Here is a 19,664-nt window from a genome sequence, read left to right as displayed (position 1 = left end):
TTAAGGAAGAGGTTTATAGGAGACTTATACCTTCTGGAGCAGCTGCAGTGTGAGGTTTCTGTCTTTGGCTAGCCTTTCACATTCTTGGGCAGCTTGCAGGCCTAGCTGATTAGCCTGGGTCTCCAACGCTGCTACCTTCTCCTGTTGAAAGTCAGAATAATACCAAAGCAGCAATACTGTTACACCTGATACGTTCTGAAGGTTTTGACAGATTCCACTATCATTGGTCTAGCCTCTCTGTTATTGCTTTCAGGACTCCTAGACTGTGTCCGGCGTGCTGAGCCGGCTTGGTTGTAGGCTGTGTGGAAAGTTTTCAGCTGCACTGAGGCTACCTTTCTCTGGGCCACACTGCTGTGGTACTGGGCTCTCTCTTGTAGCAGCTGCTGGCTGATAGTCTCGCGTTCCTCCTCCAAACTGCTCTCTTTCTCCAGCTGCTGGAACTCCAGGTCCTCAAACCGCTTAGTCTCTGCCTCCAGAGCCTCAGCCTCCTGTACACACACACACACACACACACACACACACACAGAGCCCAACAAAAGGTCAGCATCTAGCAGTCCAGCCCGTAGAACACTGACCATGCCACGCAGCAGAGCCCCTAACAGCCAAGCACAGCCAGTGCAACAGGGTAGGACGCACACATACACATACACATACACATACACATACACATACACATACATAAACACAGCTGGGTAAAAGAGATGTAGTGGTGTGTCTCCGTTCTGTAATATGGAATATATGGATATACCTGAGCATGAATTCAAAAGTTATGACTTTTTCACTTCTCCTGCCTATTCAGTAGCTTGTACAAAATGAATAAAATTAGCAAAATGAAACAAATATTCAATGCAACAAGAAACCGAAGAAAGGCAAATAAAATGCTTCCGCTATTCAGTAAGGTCCTACAAAAGAGCAACTAAAGTGTTTATCTAAACATCATAGCTACAGGGTGGGGGGGGGGGGGGGGGGGGGGGGTGTCAGGTTTGTGCATCAGGAAAGTCAATAATCTAGTTGGCCAAACGTGAAAAACGCTGTGACTATGATAGTGCTGTCATGTTCAATAGTATCAGGAGAATTCCGCGCTGCAGCCTGTTTACGTTTTCAGAACACGAGCGAAGGACATCGGTCTGGCCTTGCCGTCAGCTCATCAAAACATTTTTGACAATAAAAGAGGAGCCTGAAGGTTTAGGAGCACCCATGTCGACGCTGTCACGTCGGACTCGCCTCAGGACGTCTGAGCGTGCACAGATCACCGTTCAAAACGCTGCCGGATCACGCTCAGTCTTCACAAAACATGAGACTGACAGACTCAGGGTAAATCTTATTGCCTCTGCTTTACAATTAGACCTATTTCCAAATGTAAAACAGTCTTTTCAAACATGTTTAAAACATGTTTATCCTCTTGTTTTAGTGTAGCACGATATCGTTGCGCCTGGCGAAAAAGAGATATCGATTAGACTTTGAGGTGTCAAGGAACAGAAAGTGAACTGACAAAATATGACTGTGTGTCTATAGGAAATATGTTATAACCTGCATTTTAATAACCAATGTAACAAAACCAAATAATTATGACGTGTGGCCTCATCTTTTCAATGTAGTCATTGAAATACACAAAACCAAAATAAATTTGTCTAAGGAAAGGGCATATCTGTGAGAGAGACAGAGAGAGAGAGAGAAAAGTGAAAGGAGTCAAAAAACCCTAGCACCCAGTTAAGTTTGACATTAATGTATTAGTAAAGGGTTAAGAGTTAATAGCCAGTTTGAGAACAGACAGACACACGAAAGAGAATCACAGGCGAAGACAGACACAGATCCGCTGGAACAAAACACATGCATAGACTGGAAAAAAAAAAAAAAATTTTACACGTTGGGGACAGATTTCACCACAACGCACCACCTTACCCTCAAGTCATCACAAGCCCATTTCACCTTTTACCCTCTAGGCAGTGAGGCATAGCACATAGGTGTGGACGAAAGAGTGGGGCAGGGTTTAAGTGGACATCCCAGCAGGGTTTTACACTTGCATGCTAGTGAGGAACCCAAGACAGACCCTTCCCAAATTCGAGAGGAAACAGCCACAACATGGGTTGGAGAGATTGTTCTCCATGTAAGCACGTGATGTTTGAGTGAAGAATTGAGGTGCTGCCTTAAATTATGCATTTACCATTAACTGACCACGGCCGTGCATTGGCTACAAATTTAGAGAAAACTTCTTATGCGTTTTTACAGTTAAAAGTTCCCTCAAAACAGTTGTTGTTCCTAATCTATGAGGAAAATAAACGAAAATGAGCAAAAACGGGCGTGAAAATGACTTTATATCTCTGCAGTTCAATGTATTTTCTGCTGGAATTTCCATTGAGGTTGTGGAGAAAGGCAGGGTGGGAGTGCCTGTGTTTCGGGAACAGGCTACGGTGCTGACGGAGGTAGCACAGAGAATGCCGGCAGTGGTCTTTTTTTTTTGGAGGGGGGGGTGGTGGTGGTGAGGGGGGGGTGGGATGGGGGTGACTGACCCTTTTGAGTTGTTCCTGTAACTGCTCCCTCAGTGATTCGGGACAGTTATGGAGCTGGCTCTTCAACTCATTGTATCCGTCCTGAAGCCGCTCCAGGGCTTCCCGCTCCGCGTCAACATTTGCCCTCTCCTAGAAAGATAAACACACCATCCAGGGGAAAAAAGAGAGAGAGACACACACACTGCTCAAATCCACGCCATGCAGAAAGCGCCCGAGGTTAGAGGTCACAACAGTGGGTAAGCCAGAGAGGAGGGACACTGGACGGCGTACTCCATAATCTGGGAATACAGGACTGTATTCCCCGACCAGTTACAATTCTACCGTGCTGAACTGAAGGCCTCCGACTGGGCAGAACAGACTTTCTGTTCCCAGGCATTTCTTAACCAGAATGTTAACTTTAATAACATACTGCTGCTATGTGCTTAGGAATGAGATTATTCATCTTAATCACACATTAGATGGCAGTGTTTATTTGTTTTTGGCTTGGCTGGAATTTCACGGAAATTCTTGTTGTCAGGCCCGCAACTGACAATCTTTCTTTCTTGTAAACAAAAGAAAGATTCATCATTGAATTGCCTCCAAGTACGTATTGTATCTTTTAAGGACAACTAGTTAGTTTTAAGATTCTGCTTCTTCTATTGATTGGCATGCCTGAATGCACCTGATTCACATTCATGCATGTTTAGCTCACTCACTCTCATTCAAGCACAACTAACAATATAATCCTATCCAAGTCATTTTGTCTTGGGAGAACAATTCTATCCCCAAACAATTTTTGTTTAATTTAATAGGGAATATCCATCATTTTCCAGACATGCATCTTTAGACTAGCTGAGTGAATTACAGACCTTTCGTGAAGGAGAAGCGTAAGTAGATGCTTTGAAATGGGACAACATAACATCACACGGACTCAGCGTTTATAAGAACACTGGGCAGGGCAAGTTGGCTAAACAAAGCTTGGATGACTGCAGTATACATGCCCCGTAGTCAATGGATGGTAAAATGAGAAAAACACGGCTTCACCCCAGAGGGAAACTGTTTAAAGTGCACCATCGATTAGCTACAGATCGTGTCATCGTCTGACGGCTGAGCTGAGTGAGTGACTCTGTTGCTTACGCTGCGTTTACTGCTTAACACTTCTGATGGAACAGCTGCTTCAGTGGAGTGAGTTTCAGTGCCTTAGTATCTTGATTTCCGTATATTATATTTAATGTATAACGTAATGTATAAAATAGATAACATTTTGAGAGGACATTTGTTTCATACAGACCAAGGAAGCTTTAGAATTTGATTGACATCTCATTTAGTCAGTTTCCATGCTCTGGCCCCACCCCTGTTAATTGTAACCGGTGACAACATAAAACAAAAGACTCCACGTGCTTGTTTTTGCTTTGTAATTCTGCAAGTTTTTTTTCATGTTACTCAAAAATCAACTGTGACAAGCACCAATAACTTTCTCCTGAAATATTTTTCAGCTAAGCATATAAGACCGATGACAAATGTAATGGCTGAACTGGGACTTTCAACAGTCATGTCATATCTGTAGATGGAACAGTTACACAAGATTAGTTTCACAGGCATTTGGAAACTGCAATGCTTCCAAAATGATTCTAATTTTCCAAAGTGTTTTCACTGACTCCAAGAATGAGCTTATGGATGTCTTCAGTTTTCTCAAACACTGTAACTATTCATTAACATAGCTGGAGGTGCCAGAGAAAACCAGAGCACGCAGACGCAGATACTCAAACACAAAGACAGCCTGGAAAAGAACCTTCAAACCTCACCCCCCCCCCCCAAAAAAGTACTTCTAAAACACTTCTGCCTGAATTTAGTTTCATGTCACTGCAGCTATTTGCTGTTAAAGCTGGTTTTACTAATTCCCCTGCATGGGCATGTTTGAGTTTGTGCTAAGCTAACTGGATTAGGAAAAGAGAATGAAAAAGAGAGAGGGGGTGTGTGAGTGCTGAGGGAAGCAGTTAGGGGATTAGAGGTTAACAGAGGCTGGTTAGTGCAGCAAAGACTAGAATACCTGATGAGAATCAACCGTAAAAGAAAAAAAAAAAAAAAAAAAGAATACGTCTTCTGTTTGTGTAAACGCTCAATTATCAAAGAAAACAAACAGCTACTCCCTTGTACAGCTACATCCATTAAACCTAATCTATCCGAGGCTAAAATAAGATCACGGCTCTTATACCAGAGGACCTCGTTGTAAACAAGGATGGATGTACTGGGAACCATTTTCCCGAAGGCACACGAGCACTGCAGTTCAGTTTTACCTGAGGATGGCAAGACCAGACAGAAAACTTGTCTGCAGGGACCATCCTGGATAATGGTCTCCCTTTAAGGAATGTCAGAGAGCAGAAATACACTGTTCGGTCCATAGAGGCTCACCAGAACTGACGAAAAAGACGACAGCCCTACTGAAGAAAATGGCTTGAAACGGCTTGATTGAAAAAACTATGGACTTGTATACATTTGTGTGCTGTCTCATACCTTGCTCTGTAAAATTTGCTCGATGTAGACAATAATTCAGCAAAAGATTAACCAAACATTGGTACTTTCCCCCCTCTTATTTAACCATTCCAGAGGTCAAAAGAAATGAGGCAAGAGATTCTTTTAAAGCAAACAAGGTAAGGGAACTGTGTATCTGTAATGTGTATTCACATTACACACAAACCTTCTCAATGTGACTAACATCTGCATTATCTGTGCGTGCGTGCGTGCGTGCGTGCGTGTGTGTGTGTGTGTGCGTGTGTGTGTGTGTGTGTGTGTGTGTGTGTGAGTGCATGTCCTCTACCTTGTCTTTCTCTCTCTGGATGGCGTTCTCCAGCTCGTTCAGTTTGTGCTGCAGCTGACCAATGATTTCTGTCTCTGCCTCCATCTGTTCCAGTTCCGCCTGTCTCTCTCCCTGCAGCAGGGCTCTCTCCATCTCTGCCTGCCACATACAGACCCACAAGTCAGATACACACTACTCTACAGACACCCACACACCCATACACACACACATACACACTCTTGCCCCAGAGGAAGATCTCACATTCCCCTCTTCTTTTAAACCCCTCTTCCTGTTCCCTTAAGCTCTTATCCACTCTAATTGGCCAGGGACTTCCTGTGTATCTGTGTGTGTGTATATCTGCATGTAAATATGTGAGTGAGTGTGTGTGTGTGTGTAAGTGTGTGTGAGTGTGTGTGTGTGTGTGTGTGTGTGTGTGCCTGTATGTGCATGTGCGTCTAACTTTAACTCTGTCTTGTCACATTCAGGGTTTGCTGGTTGTCTAAGAGATCTACCTCCTGCTTCGATTCCTGTAGTTGCTGCTCCAATTCGGTAATGCGGCCCTTCAGCTCATCCACTCTGGCCAGCACTCGCACTCGCTCCTCCTCCAGATAGCCCAGCTCCAGTCGGCTAACGCTGCCCGAACCAGTGTCCTCATGCTGTAGTGATAGACAGACGCAAACGCATACTTGTTTCAGCCCCTTCCTAAATAGTTCTATAGTCATTTGACTTAAAAGCACAGAGTTTTGACATAAACATTACTGTTTCTCTCTGGAACATTGATGAAAGTGCCTGACCTGTCCATTCTCTCCATTCTGAAGGGCTGGAGGAGTCCTCAACTCCTGATGTGTGCTCTCCGTGCTGCTGCACTCCTCCTTCAAGTTCTCCTCATCGCTCTCTCTCTGTCTCTGAGCCACTCGCAGTGAGGCAGCATTCACAGCGTCCATGGAGGGTCTTCTGCCCACCCCGTCCCCTGGGCTGAGCCCTAGGAAGCCCCCCCTGCTGGTATCCAACCCCGCCCCAAGTACTGGTGTCTGTCCCGGCCCGTCACCCTTGTTATATTCCGCACAGAGATTGAGGATGGTCTCCAGGCGTTGCCGTTCCTGCAGAACCACACACACACACACACACACACACACACACACACACACACACATCAGATTAAAAGATGACTCAGCTTCTGCCAACGGGCCCTCATGCCATTTCATTTCCTCTGGGCTGACTGTTCTCAGGGTCCCCCAGGGCATCTGATGCCAATCTCAGACAAGAAAATCAGAGGCTGCAGAAGAGAGATGGAAATAAACACGAAAGGCTACTGAGTGGCCTTCAGCAGTTCTTATCAAGGGATGCCGTCTCCGTCCACAGAGCTGAGAGAGAGAGAGTCTTCGGCGAGCAATACAGAACTTAGCTGAGACCAAACTGTCAGCACTATTTCTCAATCAAACACAGACCTACAGAGTCACTTCTGAAACAACAAAAGCGAAACATTCTGGGTTCTTGGTTGTTTTTAGAGCGACATGGAGGCGGTGGGCTAATTAGAAAGGCAGCTGCCAGTCCTCGGCTGTCTGGGCCACCTCAAAGTGCTTGGAGACAGAATTTTATAACTTAACCTTTGGCCATTACATGCCAACTGCTTCTAGCTACATCTGCAGATCTGCAGACTTACCGTCTGAGTGCTCAGTCCCACATATATTGTCTACTGAGAAGAACATGTATGGAACTTTAACAAAACAAATATTTCATCCTACCTTGTTCAGTTTCTAGATCTACCTGTGCTGTATTTGCAAATATTTGCAAAAGTCTGTATTAGAATTTGCCTAGAATGTGCAGTTTCTTTGTTGACATATCACAGCGTTAAGCAACATAGCTTTTCAGTTTAACACACTGCAAGTTGTTTTTCTATTGGATAAAAATATCATTTCAAAAAAAAAAAAAAAAATTGAGCGAAAGAATGTGAGAGACACTATGTCTCAGCTGGCTTGGCAAACGCTGCCTTTGATGTGCACTTACGTTGAGCTGAGGCTGTGATTCACTGCGATTTGGAATGAAACGTTATGATGAAGACTTTTCAAGCCACCCATTAGCAAAACCTGTAATCTAATGCAACTGAGTTCCACTTCCAGCCCTGGGCTACAACATCTTCACCAGTGATAAAAGAAACACAGCTGTGAGATCTTCATTCTTGAAGGAAAAACCCACGCACGCAGAGCGAAGTTTCATTCGCAGACACCAAACTGCTTCTATGACAAATCACTGAATAGTAAAAGGAGGTTTTTATCAAACAACAGAGATGACTGAAAAATGTTGATTACCGGTCCAAACAAACCATAAACCTAGCATGTACACATGTGTTCAGGATCACAAACTGTTGTTGTGTAAAGCTGAAGTAATCCCACGACCACATATATCAAAACTAAGAGCTATACTAAGATGTGATGCATTCAGTATGTTTTGAAACGTCTGTTTCAGAAATCAGGAGGTGCACGTCTTCTTTTGGGATCTGACACGGCTGTCTAAATGAGAAAATTACATGTCTGCATCTAAAACAGAATTCTCCTTTAATCCCTCCATTTCTTGGAGTATGTCTGGTCTCACAACACTTCAAATACTGCTTTATGACATGAGGACTGATATCACAGAAATGTTCTGAACAGACAAAATTGCTTCATTGCTTACTGTAGTACATTATTACTGTACAATATACACATGTTTATTGCTGAGCCAAAGGAAACAGAAAAAGACTCACAGTAGAACACAAATCAACAAAACTAGATACTACAGGCAAGAATATGCCTAAAAACAATGTCATATATCAAACTGCAGAGCCTAAAATGCAAACGGTTATCAATTCCACTATATACCTGAGATTAAGTACTGGTAAACATGGCCTTTTTTCTTTTCTTTTTTTTACCAAAAATTAGTAAAAAGGGCCAAGGAGTGTGCAAAGTGATCTTATCATGAGAATGTTGATCTCTGTTGATCTGCCAGGTAAAGTCTTTAAAGACTTAGTTTTAAAGATACTCTGCGGATGCCATTAGTTGGCACCCACTGGGCAGGGAAACAACTGAGGAACAAGTTGGTGCAATTCCCTCCTTTTAAAGCACGTTCACAGTCTGTGGTCTTTTCAGAACCATAGTGGGGAAGTGGCTCTTGTTTGATCTCCATATTGGACCACCGGGCCTCTGATCTTGTGAGCTTCCGCTCTGAGTGGAATGGTTCCAATCAGAGCTTTGGTTTATGGAGCAAACACATGCTGGTTATGATCCGCAAACCCAACTTAAACCCAAAAGCAAGTTTACACCACATATTCAAAATACAACACTCTCAACCTCGTGGTCATCAACAAAGGCCTCGTGGTCATCATCACCACACATAAACAAATAACACAAATCTTACCACAGTAGCTATCATTTTTAAAGGTTTTCAAACACAACGTGAGTTCTTCTTAGTGTGGGTAAAACAAGTGAGCACAATTTACCTAATAACTATAATAAACTCACTAAAATTAGACCTAGTGTATCTGTTAAAATAAGCTCAAAACATTGTCACAGCTTACAATCATACTGTAACGTATCCACGGTCAGTTAGGGTTCTCTCACAAGAAACAGAAACTTGAATATCCTTCTCAGTACAGCAGTTGTTCACATATCCATTCAAGCGTGCAAGACCAAACAAAAAGGAAAGCAAAAAACCAAAACAAAACAAAAAAAACTGAAAGGCAGAAATTGTACTCACCTTCATAGTGACCTAGTTTACAGAGGCACTAGTTCTAACACAGACTCTTGAGATTCTCTGAGGGGCTCCTTTGCTAAGCGAGCAACTCTCAGCTTCTCAAACAAATGAACACACGTTGGAACAGATGAACAAACGGCTCTAGATCCCACCCCCACCTTCACCACTCAACCTGGGTGAGTGTAAAAAGGAGGAGATGGGCTCACACGGACCCCTTTCTCATGCGTTAAGATGCACAGTTTTCCCTCACAGCACCTTCTGGAAAATAGCTTAACACTCCAGCCATAATTCTTGCTTTCTCTACTTACTTTAAAAGAGTATTTGGATGGTTCAGTTATGCCTTTTATCTCAATTACACATCGTTTGATCTCATGAATGAGACTTTAGGCTGTCTCAACTTGAAAAAGTGTGGGTGTTTTTTGGACTACGACAGAAGTCTAGTCACAAGTCTAAACCACATGCTTACAGACCTAAGCTGACAAGGGTCAGAACTCAATAAACAATAACACTTCTATGTAAGTTTTTTCCAGTATTAATGGGTGTTGATGAGGCATCTGTTATTCACACACTCTCTACCTCTCCCCCAGCTTCCTGTGCTGTAAACTCTTGTAAACCTACATTTCATTCAAAGCCTGTTTCATGTACTTAAAGTCAAAAGTGTTTTCAGAGTTTAACAAGACATAGTAATTACAATGCCCACGTTAGTAAGCAAAGGGAAAATAAACAGACTGTGTAGGCACACAGGCAGACAGATTCAGTACCGAAGGGTGGGGGCGGGGGCGAAGGTGGGGGGGGGGGGCTGGCGGCATTGAATGCAGTTTCCACCAGAAAGTGATGGATGCCTAGACTCAGAGACATTCCTGTACTCTCATTTCCGCTCGGCCACTGCCACGCATTCCTGCTGAGATTTGACCAATCAGAGCTGAGGAGTCAGGAGGCCATGCCTTCTGACCCTGTCTCCTGCATTCCGCTGCCCTCTGTCTGGAATAGCCATCAGCCCAGCTCCAGTTGGCCTCCCACACTGTCTACATCACCGTCTTTTCTTTTTCTGTCATTCTTTGCATTTTCGAAAGCTCATCAGGGGTTACATTCGGCAATGCCCAGTTGACTTGCAGTCACACGCAAACAGGCAAGTCGGGACGGGTCAGTTAAAAAGCACATAAATTTAGATTCAAAGACAGTCATTGATGATGCCTTTTCTGTCTGTTGTTTGGAAATGTTGCAATACAAAACATACCTAATAAAATTCAGCTCCAGAGGCTATTCATTTAATGTGTTATGTAATAAGCAACATTCAGAAATAAAAGTTTGTTTTATTCACTTTTCAATAGCTGTTTGTTAAGATCCAAAAGGGTGAATAATTTACATTACCTTAAGATGAAATCATCAGGTTACACGGCACAATTTATTCAGTGCTTAGATAAACCTGTCTTTTTGCTTGTGCACATGTACACACTGCTGGTATGGAAACTCTCTCAGTACAAATATTTGCTTTTCATACATAATTCTATCCGTATCCATAGCAGTTTTATGGTCTGTAGCATCTCTTTCTATTGCGATCCTGTGTAACACTCACACGAAAGAAAACAGAATCAAAGGACAAAAAATAGATGGATTACTCTTAGGTGAAAATGGAGAACAAATTTGTTTAGGATGAACTACAACTTCAGCGAGGATAGAAAGGAAAACATGTAGTCTAATCCACATCCTTCGTCTGATACTTCTCTACAAGGTAAACTGAAACTGTTAAATTTATATTAGCGCTTCTAAACATGATTGTTCTTGAGGAAACATTGTAAATAACATTGAGTAAATACAGCCAACACCACCAACAGCTTCTCAGACGTAAAAGACGCAGGAATGCTGACTGTATACGAGTTCCATTCCCAGGCTAATGGTTCTGGGAATCTCCTGTCTGTTTCTTCAGTGCACAGGTTTTGCTGTGGGACTCTTCAGCCCACACAGTGTAATTTACTCTCTCAAAGCCATCTCAGACTGAGAGACAAATGACTTTTAATCTTCAACAGCATTTGCTCTATGAAGCTACATTTCCGCCAAGCTCTCAGTCTATTAAGGCAACAGCACAAAGCTACTGGTTAATAGTTAAAAATAGAGGGTCAGTCTGATGTTCTACAGTAATTGGAGGCTTGGGGTATTTAATGCAAGAGGAATGAAAGGCATTTCCACTAGCATTCTCTAAACATCCATTAGAAACCCTGGGGTCTTCCAGACAGATTTCCATATACTTTCTCTTTAGACTTAATGAGAAAAAAAATAGCAGAAGCCATTTTTCCAAATGATTCTTTTATTTCAGCAGAATTTTACTATTGTGAATAACTGTGGTGCTGCAATTACTGACTTCTGTTTCTTAATGTTTCAGATCCCGTAAGTTCTTTCAAATCTGCCTATAGAATTTAAACTGCCAATAACTGAACCCAAACCAATGTTTACCTTCACTACACATAAACATAGTTAAAACATAGTTAGAGTTCCTAAAGATCCAATGCAGTTGCAATAAGTAAAGCACAACAGGGATAAGCTTATGCAGGATAGAAACATACTGTCCCCTCACAGTCATAATAGTGATTGAGCGGGCCTCTCCAACCTCTAGGCCTCGGGCAGCTCCTGGCCCAGAGGTTGGAGAATTGGGCTTGAGCAAGGCACCTAACCCACAACTGCTCCCAGGTTACAGATTTGCTGCCCACTGCTCCTGCGTTTGGTGTGTGTGTTCACTACCAGTGTGTAAAGACGGGTTAAATGCAAAGGATAAATTCACTGCACACTGTTCACAGTGTGTGTGTGTGTGATCACGGCATTCTATCCATTCTGCTGCCATGATTCTGACAGAGAGACACAATGAAGCTCAACACAGAATACTGAGATAGAGGAGCAACTGCCCCCCCCCCCCCCCCGCCAATTATCTTCACGAGCGCGGTCAAAAAAAAACGCATCCTCCTGGACCAGAGTCATTAAGTGGGGCAGAGCTGGCCTCTGTTTTCCACTAGTTTACAGGATAACGGTCCACTGGAGAATCTCTGTCAGCTTATGGTTAATGCCCAGTTTAGTGCTCCTCACTAGAGGTGAACACTCACATCCTCTCTCCTGACCCTCCCTAGACTTTAGAATAATGACAGAAATACTATAGACTCATCTCAGGAATAAGACTAAAACAAGAGAGGAGGGGCCAGCAATGAGGAGGCGGGATGTAAGATTTAAGAATGGCCTTTGACTCAGTGTTCTGTATGTATACTCATTCATAACACATTATGATCATTAGGGATCTAAAAAAAACATAATGCTAACTTACATCACTTTATTCATATTTAAAATGCAAAAGTCAAAAGTAAACACAATAATCTATAACCTCTCTAGTGGAAAGCAGCCTACAGATGTGTGTTAGATATTTCCAATACAGGTAATAACATCATATGCATCAGGTAAATTGCCATGGTTTAACCAAACACACCATGCCTCACAGCGTGTATTCATCACTGCTCAGTCGGTTAAGCCATGTCCAGGGAGGGGGAAAAAGAAACGCAGTGCCATTAAGCTGTCAGTCAAACGGACGTGCCGCTGCTGAATGCTGAAGCAGACACAGCACATATTTGTTGTCATTCGGGGGCTTGATTACATGAGCTTTCCTTAAACTAGAGTTCAGATGAGAAAGTCGTCAGTGACCCAGATAATCCGTATTAGAGCAAAGAGAATTCACTGTCTCCTTCCTTTTCTCTGTGTCTCTCTGTCTATCTGTCTCTCTCTCTCAAGCTGTGAGGGGAATCACCATGTAATCTGTTTCAACCAACACAACTCTTGCTTTGTTGTGGACCACAGACATGGAGGACAGACAACAATTGCTCATTACTCCCAACACTCACCTAAAAATTAACAGTATCCCTTCTTGTTTCACTGTAACACATTTTACTTGTAGTATCTTACAAGCTAGGGTAATACACGCGTTTATTTTGCACTGCTAAACCTTGGCTAGATCTCTACATTACAGCATACTAAGGGCCGGAGAGAGCTAGTATATTTGGTGTGCTAATCCAAGTGAACACTGACAAAGATGCCAGTCATGCAGAGCAGACCTCACTCTCCCATGTGGAGTCGACCTTTTTGCCTTCCCAACAGACTATGAAAAGTCACTGTTCCCCACCAACACATTCTGCACATACAGACACACACGCGTACCACCTAACATAGCACACGTATATACAGCTTACAGAGTAAAACACCACATGTCCAGCAAGGTTTGAAAGGTCACCATAAACAGTTCTTTTCAACGGTACCTATGTGGCTTAACACAAACGCAAAATATTCAATTAATTTACATTTACATCAAAACAAATCTTTTTAAACCTTTTTTTTAAAAAAAAAAAAAAGACATTTTGCAGTCTCTTGTAATGCAGTTACAGGAGGAAATTCTTACTGTCCCACAGACGTCCCGCATATGGGGTAATGGAAACGTGACGTCATCTTTAGAGCACTTATTTAGAAGATGAGGTCAGGATTGGCATGGGTACAGTGGTTCAGTACAGTGGAGTGACAGAATTGTCTTCTGTTGACCGATGCCATACGCCCTCTGAGAGAGCCAAGCCTGTCTCTCAGGCGACCATTTGTGCTCTCTGAACCATATGCTACACTGGACATGATAAATTATGCACACAGTACTTAGGCCTGTTCATACTCAGCTTTACCTACGTATAAAAATACATATCCAGATACAAATGGACATATGACAAATGCCAGAGCTGAGGACAGCTCACTGACATGACCTAAGTTTTTCTTACAATTTTGAAACACACAGTATATGAAGTGTCACTACTGTGAGCTGAATTTAAGGTCCATTTCCTCAGACAAAGTGTGTTTGTTGGTGTTGGTGTGTGTGTGTGTGTGTGGTGGTATGGGGGGGGGGGGGGGGGGGGGGTTCTTAGACTGAGAGGCTGTAGGGTAAATATAGCCCCCATCGCCAAGACTGTGGTTTGGTGCTGTGCCTTCTCTCCTGGCCCTGCTGAACCGTGTGCTGTGCCTGTCTTTCAGTGCTGGGGGTGGAGGCCCCTGCTCTGCTGTCTCACACATGACTGACTGTAGATGTGCTTCACAAAGCTAAGCAGAAAACAGCTAAGACGCCTGTGTCATACTTCAGCTCAGCAAAGCACAAATGACATAAGCTGTGGCTAACCCTACAGCTGGACAGTGCTACTGAGAAGACTGTACTATATAGGCGCTTTCATTTCAGTACAGTCGAGCATGCTAAATTAAGCTCTGAAGGATAAGCACATTCAACCAGTTTCAAACCGAATTGTAAACCACACAAAACTCTTATACTGTGTTGTCATCAGAACCATAAAATCAGCAAAAAAGAACATATTAATCTAAAAAAAAAAAAAAGTTTACTCGACTTGAGAAAATAATTCATCATTGTTTCAACACACGGACTTAGACTTAATATTTGTCCGTCCTAAATGACATTTTTCCTTGTAGGTCATGCCTTATCTGTTTGCCTCTGGAGTAAACACGGTTACATACTCTGCTGTTTGCATTTGAGGTTGTGTAAATATTTCTAGCCAAAAAAAAAAAAATTATTTTAGCAAGGTCTGAATCAAAGGTCATCTTTAAGGCACAACTTTCAGACTGACGAGACCTTTTCTTTTCACTCCCGATCTAATCATACAGAAGAGGCACCAAAAAGAGAAACAAGCTAAAGAAAGTTAGTTGCAGACAGTTACAGACTTGTACTCCAACTGATTTAATCATATCAACTCAGTGCCATCAAAACTACATTAGAGCTGAGTCATAGGGAGAAAGAAAAGCTACAGGGCTGAACTAATGAGGCAGAGCAATATTTCTTTTGGGAGTAACTCAGTTTCTTTCGGGAGTTACTCAGTGTTCTCAAGGATATCACCTCCTTTATTTCAACCCAATAAGCAGCCACAATGCGTCATTACGAGAAAGAAGACAAGAGTTGTCTCAGACATACACACATAAAACTTGTCTCAGTGGCTATATCTCAGGCGACAGACTGGACGAAGATGTCTTCTGCTCCCGCCTACTCCCCAGTGTAAAAAAAAAAAAAAAGACAACAAACAATGGCGTTGCCATGGAAAAATCAGAGCCTTCTGTCACAGCACGAGAGCCGCTCTGTTACAATTTGCACCCAGTCTGAAACATTTACTATCTCAGCTCCTCCCTGTTCCTCAGATACTATACAAATTCACACCACCCCCCCCCCCCTCTGTGCACTAAACCTCACATGGAAAAAAACAAAAAACAATATTCCTACCAACACATAAAATGACCATGAAACTGTCAATTTCCCTTATCTTCAGGGACAAAAAAAAAAATATCCACAACTGAGACATACAGTAGATCCTGTAACTCCTGAATTACTGATGTGGATGAACCTGGGATTGTCTGATTAGTCCATGATAGAGGGTCACTCACCAGTCTTTCCATTTCCTGTTCTCTGAGTCTCTCTTCGCGCTGGCGGCGGTGATACTCCAACAGGTCATCCTCGTTATCGCTGATTTCTGTGATGCTGTTCTTGCGCTCCCTCATGCCTGGGTGGGGCAACCTCAAGTCCCTATGACCTCCTGACATTTTTCTGTGGCTCCTGGGACTGGCCAGGGGTGAGGAGCCAGGGAGCGAGCCCAGACTGAAAGCCGGGGAGAGAGGACTCCCAAAGCTACCCTTTCGCCCTCCGCTCTCCCCAATGAGCCCGGACGTAGGCGAGGGGCTGCGGGCGCGGACCGTACGCGGACTGAACTGCTCCTCGGGGGGAGAGCCAGCCTTGCGCCTAAGTCTCGGACTCTCCGGAACCAGTTTACTAGATGTGTTCTCTGGTGTTCGCAATGTGGACAGGGTCCCTGGGAGAGACCCGGGGAGCACAGGTACCCCTCTGCGTGACATAGAGGGACTAAGTGGAGGCAGTTCTCTCATACTGCTGACCTCCAGGTTCCTGCGGGCCAGCCGTGGGCTCTCTGGGGGCTGCAGTGTACGTGTTTGCTGCTGCTGCGACTGAAACGGGGGCCCACCTTGAATGATGTGAACAATGGGGTCCAGGGGTGGCGGCTGGAAAGCTCGCGAGGGAGGAGAGAGCTGACGTGAGGGACTGGAGGTGAGGGAGCGATCTGGCTGCGGTTGCTCGCGGAAGGGGCTGGACGGGCGCTCCTGCAGGATGGTGGCCGCTTTTGTCCTAGGACTGGATGGGGAGGAGGAAGAGGAGGAAGTGGGGAATTTAGGGTTGAGTCTAGGGCTACCTGGCACTGTTATGCGACTGACAGATGGAGAATCTCCAGGAGCGACAGATATGGACACTGATGGCAATACGTGTGTCTGTCTTGGGCTGTCTGGCACTTTTCCCATTGCACTGTCTTGACTCAGACCCCTCCGAGATGGTTTTGGACTTGGTGGGGCCTCGAGGAGGGCTTTTCTCTGGAGTCTGGGGCTCTCGGGTACCTTTGGCGCCCCAGCGCTGCCTGAGTAATTTGGCAGTATAGTCCGAGGTTGAGGTACAGGCGGCTGGCTGGTGTAGTTGTAGCTGGAGGACCTGATGGGCACTGGAGGCAAAGAGGGGCTCTGGTCTTGGCATGCGCTGGGCGAGGGGCTTGTATAGCTCCCACTGCTGGCTGCTGAGGGTGAGGAGAGAGGAGAGAAAGGTGGGGAATTGTTCTCATAGCTGGAGCCAACAGACATGGCACCTGGGCTTGCTGGGGGAGACAGCAGGTAACGGCCACCTCCGTTAAGCATGGGAGACAGCGGGGACTGCGGAATGGGATGCCCAGGGGGTTTCTTGGGTTCAGAAGAAGAGGGCTGAGGATCATCCATGGCTAAGGAGTCCATAATGTCCTGTAGGTCTTTCTCAATGGAACTGACAATAGCACTGTGTTCAGGACGAACTCTCTCGTGGGGGACTGGGTGAGATTCCGACAGCGTTGACTGGTGGTTCCCATTGACCAGGCTCTCCGAGTCTGTGAAGAACAAAAACAGGCATTAACAACCCTCATACATGTGCACAAAACCAATTACTCCCAGAGCGGGTTAAGTAAGTCAACACGAATACACGCAATGCCAACTACATACGCTGAGATGTGAAAGGCACTTGACAAACTGACCCTGTTTGGCTGATTCACCTCATATTCAGATGGAGTGGCGTGTTATTTTTATAATTGCACTTGGGCTTTGAGTGGAAGCTCCAGCAGTTGTTCTCACTATGCAAGAATCCAATTTAATCCTTTAGATTTGGCTCTAAATTTCAAACATACTTCTCAACCTTCATTTAACATGACAGTCTCTCAAGCAAAATTGCAAGGCAGTAATATAAAAAAAATGACAGAACACTAAGGTAGAAAAAGATAGCAAGGCCTAAGGAAGAGTCAAAGCAAAATATGTCAATGTAATCAAATCAAAGTGCAGTTCACAGGTAAAGCAAAGCCCAGTGGCAACCAGATCACTGTAAAGTGTATTTGGTCATTTCTGAACTTAATATAACAGTGGTTCATCTGCTGTAATATGTGATATGTCAGTTAGCATACTGTTCTAGTATGAAGCTTGTCTCATTTGTGCTTCATCAGTACAACCTACAGTAGGTTTGATAAACTACTTTCGATCCGATGCCAGACAAATAAAACAACAATGTAAAATACAGATTTATACTTCAACTGAAATCTGTTATTTAGATATTCACTATATCTTATGTGCACTCACAGTCTGGTTCAGTCCATTTCTTTAGTAGTAAATTCAGATACACGACTGAGGATCTTTCTGACTTCAAAATTCTTCTCCCTGTCTATTCCGATGTTTGCTTTTCTATGTATAACGATGATCTCACAAATGTCAGTGTCCTGATTACGAAACCCTCTCTCTCGAAACTCCTCACAAATAATGTATGACACTTCTTGGTTACAGAAAAGGACCCCGAATATTATCTTGAATATACAGGGATTTAAATCTATAGGATTAAATCGACGGGTTCGCATCTCCTTTTAAATGACATCATCGGCAGAGCCTACTGTTAAAATCCTGATGATTTAAACATACTGGGGGAGAAACAGTTTTAACCGGTCAGGGACACATGGCAGAAAAACGCTGCCAGCATCGTCTGTCATAAGACTGCAGCTGGATAAATCGTTAATATGCAATGTGTTTGAGGATACGATACAGCTGGTCCATATGTCTCTCCCAGATTTTACTTAAATATCAAAGCGGCAACAAATAATCGGTACTTACATGTAAGGATAAGCCAGTGACTAAGCCGTTTTGAATGGCTTATGAACAAGCTCAAAATGAAATGTTGGGGCCCTGCATTCCGATCTCGAAGACAGACGCTGACCGAAGCCTGTTGGACCGGGTAAACGGCACCCAAGCAGGGCTGAAAACCACTGCAGACGTGATATTCCAGCCGGGTTTCGTGTGCCAGGCGCCGCTACACCATCGCTCATTCCCCCTCCCTCCCCTGTCCACGGTGCTGATGTGCCGAACTGTTAGCGGTACAGGGGCGGGAACAATGCCTGTGCCTCTTATTTTTAAAGAGCCAAAGAGTATTTTCTCCTCGACGTCAACATTGCCGAAATACAGGGAATACTAGAGGCAACAGCTACACCAAGCAACTCAAATGTAAACGGCCAAAATCGGTAAGAAGACAGTCCATTGAGATTGAGGCAAAACAAGAAATTATGTCTAATAATGATCAGGAACTCAACTCTCTAGAGGGGAAAGCATTGCAAAAAAAAAACAACAACTATAAAGTGTAAAGCTTTAAATATTATTAGACTCCTAAAACTTTAGAGGCTGCAAAACATGACAGTCTGTTCTACTAAAGAACTGTCGGTACTATGAATAAAAATACATCAACTAAATTTAAATGAGTGAAGAAAGAAACATATAAATAGATACATAAATCTAAGTCAGACCTGACGCGCGGGGTGGGGGGGTGGGGGGGGGGGGGCATTTACAGAACGGAAATGCGGATGGAAGTGTGAGGTGGGAGATAGCAAAATGGGCTGGGCGGCGGGACAAAAATAGATCCTGTAACTGATACCGCTAAACTTTAAATAAGCGGTGCGTGGCCAACAAAGCAGTCTGGGCTCGAGTGGCAGAGGAAACAGCCTTGGCCTACGGCTGCTATGGGATAATAATTTAGACCCTTGGGGTTTCAACAGCTCCTTCAGCAGTTCAGCTCTTAGACTCTGTACTCATATCAGACCACATCCGTGCGAAGTCAGCACTGTCAGGCTAAAATGTTCAAATCTTATATCACTAAGTCAACAACTATTCTTCAGTTTGCTTGCCACTGCATCGTAATTATCGTTATTGTAAGTAGTAGAGCTGTAATTGTGGAGATAAGTTCACTCTGAGCTGTGGGAGAGAATTTGGTGGTTTGGGGGAGTGGCAAAATACAGAAAAGGAATGTATTTGTTGTTGTTGTCGATCCTAAGAAGAAAAAAAAAAGAATCTCTTGAAGGACGGAAGGAATTCATTACCAGCTCGGGGAAACGCAAACAAGCAGATATGTTTATTTGCGAAACTTGTTCCTGACGGCAGCACGACAGGAAAAATAAGGAAATGACATGAGACAGGGAGATACCCCATTAGAAAAGCTATGCCAAAGGGACACAGAGGCCTCTGTGCTACTGAAAATGGGAGAGGCCACG

General features: G+C 43.8%; 1 protein-coding gene across 1 annotated transcript in view; it reads right to left on the bottom strand.

The window, feature by feature from the left end:
• Positions 1–19,664, bottom strand: part of phldb1b (pleckstrin homology-like domain, family B, member 1b) — a 52,018-nt gene that overhangs the window by 10,567 nt on the left and 21,787 nt on the right. The window contains 9 exon segments of the mRNA XM_030776141.1: positions 31–141; positions 333–488; positions 2,511–2,639; positions 4,787–4,813; positions 4,816–4,848; positions 5,308–5,445; positions 5,799–5,942; positions 6,081–6,386; positions 15,457–16,982. Coding sequence (XP_030632001.1) covers positions 31–141; positions 333–488; positions 2,511–2,639; positions 4,787–4,813; positions 4,816–4,848; positions 5,308–5,445; positions 5,799–5,942; positions 6,081–6,386; positions 15,457–16,982 — 2,570 coding nt within the window.

This window comes from Chanos chanos, chromosome 6 (genome assembly GCF_902362185.1).
Source record: "Chanos chanos chromosome 6, fChaCha1.1, whole genome shotgun sequence".
NCBI classification, from domain to species: Eukaryota; Metazoa; Chordata; class Actinopteri; order Gonorynchiformes; family Chanidae; genus Chanos; species Chanos chanos.
Note: the sequence above shows the minus strand (reverse complement) of the source record. Positions and strands in the feature narration are given on the sequence as shown.